The following is a 13,527-nucleotide window of genomic DNA, read 5'->3' as shown; positions in this document are numbered from 1 at the left end:
TGCGACAACCTTTGTCACAAACTTTTATAACTTTATTAAAAAGTTCATTATTTATGTACCTACCTACACTGAGTTTTTTTTCATGATATGAAGGTTTACACTTAAAATATAATATAACTAACCACCAGTGAATCAACTTTAACAGTAACAGGTTGTCCAGTCTAGTAACAAATAAAGAAGTCCACGGTTTTGCAAGAATGGATTAGGGAACTCGAATCACGCATCTGGACCCATTAATCCTACATGTGGAGACCACCTATACTAAAACTTGTTTACCTCATAAAAAGTGTTTTATGGTTATTGACAACTTCAACTATTTTTTATCGAAACCTTTTGTCTTTTATTAATGGGATTACCTACATAGTAAGAACTATTTAGCTAATTTAATAAGATAGCGTGGGGATTATGGCAAAACCACACTACCCACACTTCCCCGCCTTTGCCCCGTCCCGTACCAGAGCGTCGACGTGACGTCACGGCTGCCAGGTGCGCAGTTAACTCGACCGGGTTGAATCATCATTTCAGCCATAGAGCGTCCACTGCTGAACATAGGCCTCTCCCAAGGGTGTGTAATGTATGATATAACTACATATCATATAATACTTAGAGGATATAACATCAAATTATATAAAATCATTTAATATAATAATTATTTACTATAATAAACGAATAATATAATTTTAAAACGAATAATTTTAAGACAAATAACTAACAACTGATATAAAATGGTTTGATATAATGAATATTTTCTATAAAACTTACAATGTATACTATTTAAAACAAATAACATTCAAATCATATAAAAATAAAATGTCTAACAATCAAATGAGATAAAATTCTTTTCCTATAAAACTTAAATCATATAAAAATAATAATTTCTTAAATCATATTAAGTTCAATTCTTATAATAAGCATTGCACGCAGCAAGCAAGCTAGCAAACGAGCAAGCAAGCAAGCGAGCAAGCGAGCAAGCGAGCAAGCGAGCAAGCGAGCAAGCGAGCAAGCGAGCAAGCAAGCAAGCTAGCAAGCAAGCTAGCATGCAGGCAAGAAGCAGGCAAGCAAGCTAGCAAGCAAGCTAGCAAGCAGGCAAGCAAGCAAGCAAGCAGGCAAGCAAACAGGCACGCAAGCAAGCAAGCAAGCAGGCTAGCAAGCAAGCAAGCAGGCAAGCATACAAGGAAGCAGGCAAGCAGGCATGCAGCATGCAAGCAGGCAAGCAAGCAAGCAAGCAAGCAGGCATGCAAATTTGACTAAAAACTTGAGACTTCTGTCACGGCTCCGGCACTGCGGGGCTCTGGCGGTCCCTCGCGTGCTAATCGTCGCAGATGGCTTTCGCTCGACACCGCGTCTTCGGCTTGCTGGCCGGCTTCGCCGGCCAGCCTCAGCCGCGGCGCCTCGCTTCCAGCCACCTGCTCCTCAGCCCGCGGGCCGCCTCGCCCCTCCGTGCCTACGCGCTTCTTAATTACACTCTAGGGGTAGGGCAGACAAGACTACGTGGGAGTCGGTTTTACGGCGATTCGTTTTTGTCACTAACGTCATTTATAAGTCAAGCTAAAGAAGAACATACTAAAAGTTATATCTATCAGAAATTATATCAATTAAAGAGTATACCAAATAGTCGTTATAACAAATAATATTTATTTTATGTAATGATTATATGAAATATTATTTATATTAAACAAAATTACATCAAATGAGTCTTAGATTAAGTAAGGTTTATATCAAATGTCTTTATGCGTTTTGATTGGTATCTGAAATGACATTATTAGAAATGATTCATTATATGAAGTAAACATTATTATGTTAAAAATTATATCAAGTGTTATTATAACATACGTTTATTATACAATATGAACGTTATTGAAATGAACTTATATCAATGATTTCCATGTTGATCGATTGGTAGCGGCTTGCGTCCAGCCTTTATCATGTCGTCGGTCCAACTTGTAGGTGGACGTCCCACGCTGCGTTTTCCGGTACGCGGCATCCACTCCAGAGCCTTGCTGCCCCATCGTCCGTCTGTTCTGCGTACTATGTGCCCTACCCGCTTGCTAATCCGTCGGGCTAGTCAGCGACTTTAGTTCGTTTACGGATATCCTCATTTATATGGAGAGGGTATATTCAATTGGGTTGTAATTTGTAAATAATTATCACCACGTGTTATTGCTATATTTACGCGGCATAAATGTTGCTATAACTGATCCCTTATCAGAGGGCATGACACTCATGTAACACACCCATCCGGGATATCGCTGTTAAACAGACGGCAGTAGATCAAGATAAACATTGTGACATCTTATGTAGTTGTTATTAAGTGCTATTTTGCAATAAAATGTAGTCTGATGTGCTGTAGCATATAAATAGCTCAAAAAATGATTTCAATGCTCACAGATTTGCGATAAGGATGACCTTGCTCTATGGTATCAGTAACCTCGTCATCAATGGAAACAGATGTCAATCTACTATTACCAATAGTGATTGGTAATTGATAAACGTAAATACGGTGGTTAGATTTGTTAAATAAACCATAATCTCAATCTTTGAAGAAAAAACTGGCCAACGAAAGCGTTCGTGCTTGCACTTCTACACAGGGCCACAGGACAACTTCTACAGGACCCTTTCTATATTTCCTTTGATATGAATGAAGTATGTATAGGTATCATCCATTACTTGCTCATCAGACAGTCTTTTAATAATTATTTGTATTGCCGCAGCAATGGCAATGGGCCATTAATTAGGTACCACCACAATCTAGTGTTTGCTAAAAGAGATTGGGATTGGGATAGATACTTAGTATTTACCTCTATAATAATTTAGATGAAGCCGAAAGAAAGCTAAACAGTTTTTAATCATAGGTTAATAAATAACGTTTTTAATCAATCAATCAGTACGATTGCGTTAACTGCGATATTTCTTTAGTCGTTTGTTTTCCTCAATACTGCTAAAGTAGGTACACTAGGTGCCAGCCACTGGCGTGTATTTTGTTATATTTCCAACTACATATATATAACTGAATTTATTTAAGCCTAGACGCAGACTATTCGTCCATTTTCGTCAGCCGATAGTTTAGTCGGGCAGTTGATTAGTATGGGCATGTATGGAAGTACGCACATTACATCGATTTAATTTGGCCGATTCTTCATACAAATTAAAATCGGGCACAACTATCGGCCAACTAAAAAATCGGTGGTGTGCGCCTAGTCTAATACCTACCTATTTGCAAGAATGTTTGTTAGATAGAGACCTAAGATATCGGCAATCGCAGCGTAATACGTCCACCCACAAGATGACCAGACGACCTCTGCTGGTCGGCTCACAGCTTAGGAAGCAGACAAGAAATGCGCAGCAAGTTGTTCATAAACTGACTCTACCTGAAAAATTCACAACTGCTTTCAAAAAATCTCTGTAGTATTTGGTGGACTAACTCTACACAATTTATAGGAGTAACGCAATAACTGAGGAAAATTTTTAAACATTTAAAACTGCTCAGAGGCTAACAGGTAAATTGTAATAATACTTATTCTTGTTTATCTAAACTAATATATTCAAGATCCACATCGTATGTGTAGGGCTGTGTTTGCTCAGGTGCAACCTTTTCGTATTCGATAATTGCTCAATTCAAAGTCAAAGTTTATTTGCAAAACTATTTAAATAGTACTTACTTACTTACAAATCGTCAAAATATATTTTATGAATAAAAAAAAAACTAGTAAAAAGTTAAAGTTTTGCTCTTAAAGAGCCTTTACATGTCTCATAACCTTTTTACCCTACCAGTAGCTAATTATAAAAATAATAGCAAAATTCAAAAGTAGAGAGTCGCGGCGACAGGTCGTCTGCATGCTGTGTGGAGGTGGCTACGAACTTGCACCTTTAATGACCTGATGATTAATTAGTCAATTGCAACTGGCCGTTAACCGCCAAAGTCATTAGCCGTCAAATTCAATTACGTCACAGAACGATAAGTAAACGATAACGACTTTAGAAACGCGTGCAGGCCACATGGGTTACATCTCCCGCCACTATAGCATCAATATCGGAGCGCGAATCATCAAAGGTTGAACTCTATTATGTTAACTGTGGCTGAACACACATTTTGCGCGTCGAGTGATGTGTGAAAAACATAAAAAAATATTAGACAAACTGGTCTAATTGTGAAAAGTTTTCGTGTGTGAGTTTTTGTGTGGTAGCCGCCGAAATGTCGCAAGGGAACAGAAAGGCGCAATATTTGGTGACTTTTGCTGGTAAGTTATCAATTTTTGAACTCATTGAATATTTTTGCAAGATTTGTTTAAAATGTTTTACTAATTTTGTAATATTCATAAACTTACAAGAGTACGGACCAAGAGTCTATGGACAGAAGTTAATAAATAAAATTAAAAAAATGCAATATTAGGTATCTACTCGTACGTTATGCGTATAGAAAATACACACGATTATATTTTTTACTAACATTTTAAATATTGATCGAATTTTATTGACTTTATCCTTATTTATAGAGAAGTTAGAAACTTTTAGATTATTACATATAAGTATCAGAGCTTACGCTGTAATTAAAACAATGCGCTGATATGGTTTATTATAATGTTATAAAATAATTGTACTTAATTGTTTAATTTAACCTACTGTTGTTAGACGTTTTATCCGACATAATCTAATTCTCAACTAAACAAAACTAGCACCTTGAATACATTTTTTGTTAAACTGTATACTGTTATTCATTCAAAGAAAGCAATCACCTAGAGTCCTAGATCTAAACAGTTGTATAGATTACTAGCTTTCCGCCCGCGGCTTCGCCCGCGTGTAATTTTGTCTGTCACAGAAAACTTTATCGCGCGCGTCCCTGTTTCAAATACCGGGATAAAAACTATCCTATGTCCTTTCCTGGGACTCAAACTATCTCTATGCTATTTCATCAAAATTAGTTTAGGCGTGAAAAGGAGACAGACAGACAGACAGACAGAGTTACTTTCGCATTTATAATATTAGTATAGATTATTGTGTTAGAGTCGAGATCGAACCCGCGACCTCTGTCTTAGTAACCCAGTTTACTTCAACCAACGCGTCAAATTCAGGGTAAACATTAAATTGTTACATCGAATGTGTTCTTTATGTGCTATCCGCAATTTACATAAACAATAACAACTGTTTACATTGATGATCAACACTTAGGTGGTTACGTGGTTATGTACAGTCAGCGTCAAATAGTTCGTGACACCCAAATTCAAATTTCAAATTCAAATGGTTTTATTGTGAAATCACAGGTATAAGTTACATACATAAGTTAGGTCATAATTTTTTTATAATAGATCAGCTGTGTTCCGCCACATGGGCATACAAGGCCAAAGTAGCCAAGTTCGCAACCGTCTTTGTTAGAATTGGAATAAGATTTTGTTGTCAACTGACTGTACGTCTACGACACACTATTTCCTCGTTTTAGTTTAGAACATGAAAATACTAAAATCAGAAACCGCAAATCAAAAGCTGTTTGTGTTATATTGCTGAATTGTTCATTTGTTTCGAAGTCAATTCGTGATTGCAAGAAGCACGTTTACATTCCTCATACTTTTTAGTATTGTTAAAATTCATATTTTTTTTCGAACTACATAATCACAATTAGAACCATTCCTGAAAATAACATACTTTAAAAAGTTATACTTTGTTTTCAATGTAATTACAAAAGTGTGACGTTTGTATTTTGTGTAGTATCAATAACCCCTGCTGACTGTACCTTGGTTAACGTATCAAATTACAGTCTGCCTGGGGGCCGTGGCCACGGGCGTGTGTCTGTCATGGACGACGCCGGTGCTGCCCAAGCTGAGAGACCAGGAGACCAGTATGAACACCACCAAAGTAAGTTTAAGGACGAAGCCCACATTAACCCGGAAACGGATCGTAACCGTATCAACTCGAGGCGGTCAGTTTTTTTGTATGAAACTCCGTGCTGCAACGCACACTTATCCACACCCTAACTAACGTAACGGTGTTGATCCCTTTCCGGGTTGATAAGTGTGCTATGACCTTTAAGCACACAATCAACAGATCATATTGCCTCCACTGCAATAATGTCGGCCGTTTGGTGTGTTCGGAACGGACTACTATTCCGAGAGGTCCCGGGTTCGATTCCCGGCCGGCCAGAAATTGAAATGATGAATTTTAATTTCTGTGATGGGGCTGGGTGTTACTATGTATAATATGTATGTATTTAAAAAAAAAAGTATTTAAGTATGTTTATATCCGTTGTCTAGTACCCATAGTACAAGCTTTGCTTAGTTTGGGACTAGAGTGTAAAATGTCCAAGGATATTTATTTATTTAATAGCACGCCCCTTTAATTTACCAGAGGTAAATGGAGAATTTGGCCTACACTCCCCACATTGGCTCTGGTCACATTTTAATGAAATTCACATGAAGAGTGGGGATGGATAATATCCATCTTCTCTGCTTAAACCAATTATACCAACGAAGTACTTTAACTTCTACTATATTTTGGTTAATATCTGTTGTAATTTAGCTTCCCCGAAAACGACTCTACGATTTCCTAATTTTGAAAGTCATTGTATTTTGCAACATCAAATAACCCGATGAGTAAAGCGTAAAGGTTGTCAATTCTTCTAAAATGAATATTTCGATAACGTCAAGTCTTCTAATATAACACATGTTCAATATTGTGATGGATTGTGTCGATATTAATTCTACCTTGATTTGTCAACACTATCTACAGATGGAATGAGGTTAAACCATTGACTATTCATTAGACAATGACACAATATATCCGTTCCAATTAAATAAGCACTAAATTTCAAACCATTGGTAATGGCTATTCATTAACAATTAAAAGAAAGTGGTTTAACTTTGCATTCTTCACTGCTTAATTGATATTAAATCTGATTTATGGCATTTTTAGGAGCAGATATCCTGGATAGCAGCTACAGGGTCGCCTGGCTTCATGACCGGCAGCCTGGTGTCCCGCTTCGTTTCCGACCGGTTTGGAAGGCGGGCCGCTATCCTGGGGAGTGCTTTGCCAGTTATCCTGGGAACAGTAAGTGCTCTTTCTATTCCTCAGGTTTTGACATGGCTAGAATGGACGTATGGACACCAAATGATGAGTTTCAGCTTTTATTGTTTTAAGCTAATTGGGAACCTACCCTAGGTTCCCAGAGGATCTTCGAGTAGAACATGCGAGACTATTATAATGTAGACTTATGCAGAAAATGCATCGACGAATTTCAAATATCGTGGGTGATGGTGATTGTCCACCATCTAGGTAGGTATACTCGTATCATCCACGTCACACAACAGTGAATAAAAGTAAAGCCCTAAGCAGTGGCGGCGTAGCATAGGTTGGCACCCGGGGCGCCCCCCCCCCCCCGTCATAATATAAATTATAGCCTAAGGCACCCCAGAATGGCACCCCCCTGTCATGACATCATGACCGTCCTTGCCATGCAGATGCGCCAGTGAGTACTAATCTGCGCGACTTGTCACCCCCTGATGCTTGGCACCCGGGGCGGACCGCCCCCACCGCCCCCCCCTTACGCCGCTACTGGCCCTAAGGCCGCAATTTTGCTGAAATAGCCTTTTTAAAGCGATGATTCAACATCTTGATCATAACTGCTCAATTCTTCGTGACATGCAAGTTATGTTTCATGCCTAATCTTTGGTCAGGATAACTCGTGATCAGACGATGTAGTAAGTAGCAAGGAATTCGTTATCACCATTAGTTAGTTAAGTTAATGTAGTGTTTATTGGTATTTGTGTGTTTTTGTCTTAAAGTTCTGTATTCTAGTTTGTCAGTTCACTTTTTATTCATTGAGTAGGTAATAACTAATATAAACACATTCTTCACGAGTCCCTAAGTACTCAATACTCAATACTCAATAGTTTATTGCTTCCATAATGTTTACAAAAGGTGTTATTGGTAAGGTAAGATACAATTATGGACCCTGTCGGGCACTGCGTACATTCTCATATGTAAGTGTTTTATCTATTACCAATCAATTTCAATGGATGCTTCGATCTAGGCCTTGATTTGTAAGTACGTTTGATGATAGATGTGTTACAGTTCAGTGTGAATAATATTGTCAATTTGTTTCAAATATTTCTTCCGTATACGTGACTCAATTGATTAACTGTTAGACATAATACTTGATAGCATTTTTATTAAAATTAATTTTACTTGGCGACGAAACTATACAGGCAAATGACATTAAGATAAAAGAATTTGATTAAATAAAGCAGTAGAACACCTTGATCTTTTCCACTTTTGGTACGCGTGGTAATAACATGATTATCTAGTAGAATATTGATGTCGCTTTGAAAGAATGTATGTGTTTTGGTTAATTATGCAATGTTGATATCATTATGCTATAGAGTTCAAGAATTTACGGATGGTTCAGTACGAATACCTATTATTTCTTGTTCTCTATTAACCATCTAAATGTAATTTTCTTTGTTCTTGGGAAAGTCTAAGGAAAAGTTAAAAAGTCATTCAACTTTAAACTGTATGTTGTAATTTGACTTACTAATGTTATACCTTGAGAACAAGTTAATTAGCACAAGAGATAACAGGCTATAAACAATAAACATGATGATATCGATAAATATTGCTTAACGCTATGCAAAAATAAATTCATTTTCTAGGTAAATGACGTACAACCCGGTCGAGTTAACTGCACACCTGGCAGCCCTGACGTCACATCGACGCTCTAATACGGGACGGGGCGAACGCGGGGATGTGTGCGGGTAAGTGGGAGGGAGAGTCGCATTCCAGCGAGGTGCGCAGTTAGCTCGATAAGGTTGTATCAATACAAATATGTATTGGATTATCCAGTTTTGTGTTTCCCAAAAAAAATTGGCACCTCAGTATATTACGGTCATTAAAGTAAGCCATGATTTAAATATTGTTTTATGTTATTTCAGATACTAGTGGTGGTCACCTCAAACGTATGGTTGCTGTATATTATTAGGTTTCTATGGGGCATAGGAGTTGGGATGTTTGTGACTGTAAGTGAATAATTTTTTCATCGTTATAAAGCTACGATACCACATGATGCTACTTCTAGAGCTCCCTGATTCCATTGCGTTTCCCGTATTGTAATTAAAAAAAACTTATACGTAACTTATCCGCTTCTGGCGCTTTTTGCATTCCTGCCTTGCCTCTGTGTCTACAATTAATTTATTCAATAGTAAACTAATTGCTTAAAATTTTTCAGATATCAACAATTTACCTCGCCGAGATATCAGACAAGGAAATCCGAGGAGCTCTCTCTGTCAGCAGCCGATTCATGTTTAATTTCGGAAATTTCCTTGTCATGGCCGTGGGGCCCTTCGTCATGTACAATACCCTGAACTATATGCTGCTAGCGTTGCCTATCGCTTACTTCTTCGTCTGCTGGTTCATTCCAGAAACCCCGTACTATAGTTTGAAAGCGGGGAAAGTGGATCAAGCGAGGAAAACCCTGAAGATGCTCAGGAATTTCAGAGATGAGAAGGTTTGTGAATTGATTTTTGAAACTGTGATAGTGAAACAAGATTTTTTTAGTTAAGGACTCATTGATCAATGTGGCAATAACGCGTTTATATTGCGCTAACTAAGTGTGCTATTTATAGTCTTTCTTAAATTGAACACTAGAGATAAATTGTTGCCTGATGTTATGATCCCTAAAAATAGACAATCAAAAGAAAAAAATGATAAAACACACATTACACAACATCATATGAGCCCGAAGTATGAGCGAAACTAACTGAAGTCCGTGTTTACACTATGTATCGATCAATTTCCCGCATAGTGTAACTGCACCATAATGGTTTAATCGCATCCTAACCACACATACAATATGATGATGATGAAACATATTTGTTCTTTATTTTTCAGGAATTAGAAAATGAACTAACTTTAATGGGACAAGACGTCAAGAAAGAGACCCTACGCTCAGGGTCTCTGAAAGAACTGATCACCGGCAAGCAGTACCGCAAGGCGGTAGTGATATGTGCTGGTAAGGAATTGTAGTCAATTTTTCGTTTCAGACAAAATACTTAAATAACGTTTACTGCTAGAAAAAGGCCTTCCCCAAGGATTTCCTGAATTACCGATCCTGTGCTTAATTTAGATCTTTTAATATCGATAATATTACCTAATTATTTTTTTTATATTCCTAAGTTATATCCTGTGGTTAACAGCTGCCATATTCACCTGATATGGCTAAAAGGGACTGACTGAATCGTGCCATCTTTAGGACAATTCAATTCTTCAAGGATTCAATACTGTTGCTTCTTAACCGAAATGGGAACTATTTATTTTGAAAGCATGTACAACCTTGTATGTACAAGAGACGTATAGTGTTAACAAGCATTTCGGTTAGTTTCGTCTCGGTCAATTTCCACCACTCGCCTGCAACTCCTGTGTGTGTAGCCGATAAATTTCCCTTACTCCCGTATAGTGTATGCGCCAATACCCAAAGTGGTTTTTCGATTTTTGTGGTCCTTCATTCCTTTTATTTCCTATGTGGGTATTTATATATGAACATAACAATATCTTTATTTAACCCCATCTTTCAACCAAGTAACGTGTACGGCCCACACGAAAATTTTTGGTTCTTTCATCTCTTTAGCAAGTCTCAAACTGATGTAGTCAGCAATGTATCCGATAGATGGCGTGTCCGTTCCATGTTGATGTTAATGGTGTATTATTTAAAAGGCATTGCGTATAATTATATCTTTTGTTTTATTTCAGGAATAAAAATAGCTCAGACGCTGTCGGGGTCGATAGTCATCCAGCATTACCTAGGGCTTATAGTGAAAGACAGCAAGATACAAATGGAGTTGTCTACGGCATTCATTATCTTTGGCGCCGTTAGATTTGTCTCTGGTAAGCGAATATCTAAATAGCATTATTAATTTAAGGACAAAGGACACTTATCAACCCGGTAACGGATCGTAACGGTATTAACTCGAGGCGGTCAGAATTCTTTGTATGAAAATCCGTACTGCAACGCACACTTATCCGCTAACGTAAACGCCATGCCTCGCGGCTATAGGCGCTACGGTCTTGATCCCTTTCCGGGTTGATAAGTGTGCTATGACTTTTAAACTCAATCCGTGTAGGCACCATTAACCTTGACGCCTAAGCCACATTAAAAAGAAAATTCTTATAGTTTCCTATCGTGATAGCGATGCGATGGTAAGTAAGGATGGACTCTCGCAAATTGTGGTTATCAGTTGAACACATTTTTGCTACATAAATGTATGATTTATAATTACATGCATTTAGCAAAATTTTGTCAAAGCTAAACGAACAAAGAACCATGAAGTTATCCGACATGAATTCACTAAGGACCGATAATGACTGAAAATGCACAAAATGTTTGGCCCCGCTCATAAATTAACTTTTTGTCTTGACATATCCAGTAAAATATGTTTTAGGTTAGAAATGTAATAAGGAACATTTAATTCCAAAAATGTGTCATTGTAAAAAGTAATACTCGTAAGTCAATGGCAAAGACTTCTATGTAAATAAACGCATGAGGTTTACGTGACTATACCACTTGACCTCTGAGTTAAAATACTGAATATTTATAAAATACTTTACAAACAATTTTAGTAACAAGAGTCCGTTAATGGCCTAGGTAAATCAATAGTTTAATTAACGCCCTGTTTCAGCGGTCATGTCCTCACTGCTAGCGGACAGACTGGGGCGGCGGCCGCTGCTCATCTACTCCTTCGTCGGGACAGCCCTGTCTCTCGGGCTCGCCGCGGCCTACTTCTGCTGCCTCGAGGTCCTCCGCCTCGACGAAAAGAAGCTCGCCCCCTACGGAATCATCGCCTTCGTCGGAATCGTCCTCTCAGTCATCCTCTCCACTCTCGGCTTCAACTCCCTAATCTATCTACTCCCAGCCGAACTCTTCCCACTAAACGTCAAAACGGTCGCCATGACCTCACTGAACATTTTCGGCGGCCTCTCCAACTTCACAATCATCAAAGTGTACCAGCAATTTACGGACTGGATAGGGTTATTCGGGGTGTTCACCATTTTTGCCGCAGTCGCACTGGCCGGTGGGCTGTTCTCGTTCTTAATTGTGCCCGAAACGAAAGGCAAAAGTTTGAGGGAAATATTGGTTTTGCTGCAAGGCACCGCTTACGATGAGACCGCTGAAAACTTGAATAAAGCGACCATGGAAGTTGATGTCAACGGAACCGGCGAAGCGACGGAGTTGCGGCCAGTTTCGCAGGACGCTCAGTCTAGTCAATGAATTTATTTAATTTATTTATGGAATTTAAGTAGGAAATTGATGTGAAAGATAATGCGGTACGCCCGCATACAGTAATTTTTTTAGGCAGTTTATTGAGGGATTACTGGTAGCTCAAGGTCAAGATAAGACTGAGCTTAGAACAGTTTTATGTGTGTAGGTAATTAAATACCGTTATTTAATTTAAAACATTAGTGGATCTAGGCAGTCGAAGGCATAAGATGCCACAGTGTTTAGCTTCATTTGCCGTTGTCTGAACAAAATATTGTAGGTTCAAGTAGCTAGCCAAGAGGTAAGTACTCAATACTCAATTCTTTATTGCATCCATAATGTTACAGAGGTGGTATGTATGGTTTTATAAGATACAATTATGGACCCTGTCGGGCACAGCATTCTAAGAGAGGGTAAGAATTTAAGGGGAAGAAGTAAGTATACCAGAGTACAAAAATATCACCATGTAAACTGAAATCTATGTATAATTGAACGAAAGGAAGTTAACACATAGGTAATAATTTATAATGATTTTGTTCTATATTAAAATATACATTTTCGAATTATCGGACATTATTTTTGTGTACGTTCATTCAAGTTGTTATCTACCTGCAATACCAGCATAGTTGCTGGGAATGGAAATGTGAAGCTCAAAAACACTTTAATAAAATATTGTGTAAAACACGTATCTATGTATTTCATTTTATTACATAAGCTCTTCGCCAAAAGTAAAAACTTCCTCTTTTTAGTTATGGATACGAACTCGGCAATCATTGTTGGCAGCGTCCCATTTTAATTAATTATTTCAAACGTCAATGTACATAATTAAGTTTGTTCAGCAAATCATAAGGCTGCGTGTACATTCCTGACATTTCATGAGGAATAAAACTGTTACTTCTCTTGTGAGTTGGTCGTTACTAGTTGTTAAGCGGTTGATTCTACAAGAGTTGCAGTGTTGTGTTCGAGAGATGAAAATAGTTCCGGTTATTCATAACAAAATTAGTTCAGTTCAGGTGCGGTTTTGGTGTGTAAAACGTAATAAATAGACTGACATTTGAAGGGGTATGTGGACAAAGGTGTTATCTGGCAAAACTGAAGAATCGACTTTTTTGCATGAACATTGGTTTTAAGTGATGATAAAATCGACTAATGAGCTCAAAACACGCAAATTTTAAAAATACAGACCTTAACAAAAACATACATTTCAGTATTCAAATGTGGTATGAGCAGATTAACATTTTCAAACACTCATAACTCATTTTGTTAGTTAAGACCTTTGTCCATTAAACCCTTCA

General features: G+C 37.9%; 1 protein-coding gene across 1 annotated transcript; it reads left to right on the top strand.

Annotated features, from left to right (window-relative positions):
* Positions 1 to 3,976: 3,976 nt before the first annotated feature.
* Positions 3,977 to 12,440, top strand: LOC135074940 (facilitated trehalose transporter Tret1-like). Its single transcript, XM_063969305.1, has 8 exons — positions 3,977 to 4,238; positions 5,750 to 5,847; positions 6,901 to 7,035; positions 8,916 to 8,999; positions 9,209 to 9,487; positions 9,871 to 9,991; positions 10,729 to 10,863; positions 11,655 to 12,440. The coding sequence occupies exons 1-8, from the start codon at positions 4,193 to 4,195 to the stop codon at positions 12,242 to 12,244; spliced, it is 1,488 nt and encodes a 495-aa protein (XP_063825375.1). The 5' UTR covers positions 3,977 to 4,192; the 3' UTR covers positions 12,245 to 12,440.
* Positions 12,441 to 13,527: the final 1,087 nt, after the last annotated feature.

Source organism: Ostrinia nubilalis, chromosome 9 (genome assembly GCF_963855985.1).
Source record: "Ostrinia nubilalis chromosome 9, ilOstNubi1.1, whole genome shotgun sequence".
Classification (NCBI taxonomy): Eukaryota; Metazoa; Arthropoda; class Insecta; order Lepidoptera; family Crambidae; genus Ostrinia; species Ostrinia nubilalis.
Note: the sequence above shows the minus strand (reverse complement) of the source record. Positions and strands in the feature narration are given on the sequence as shown.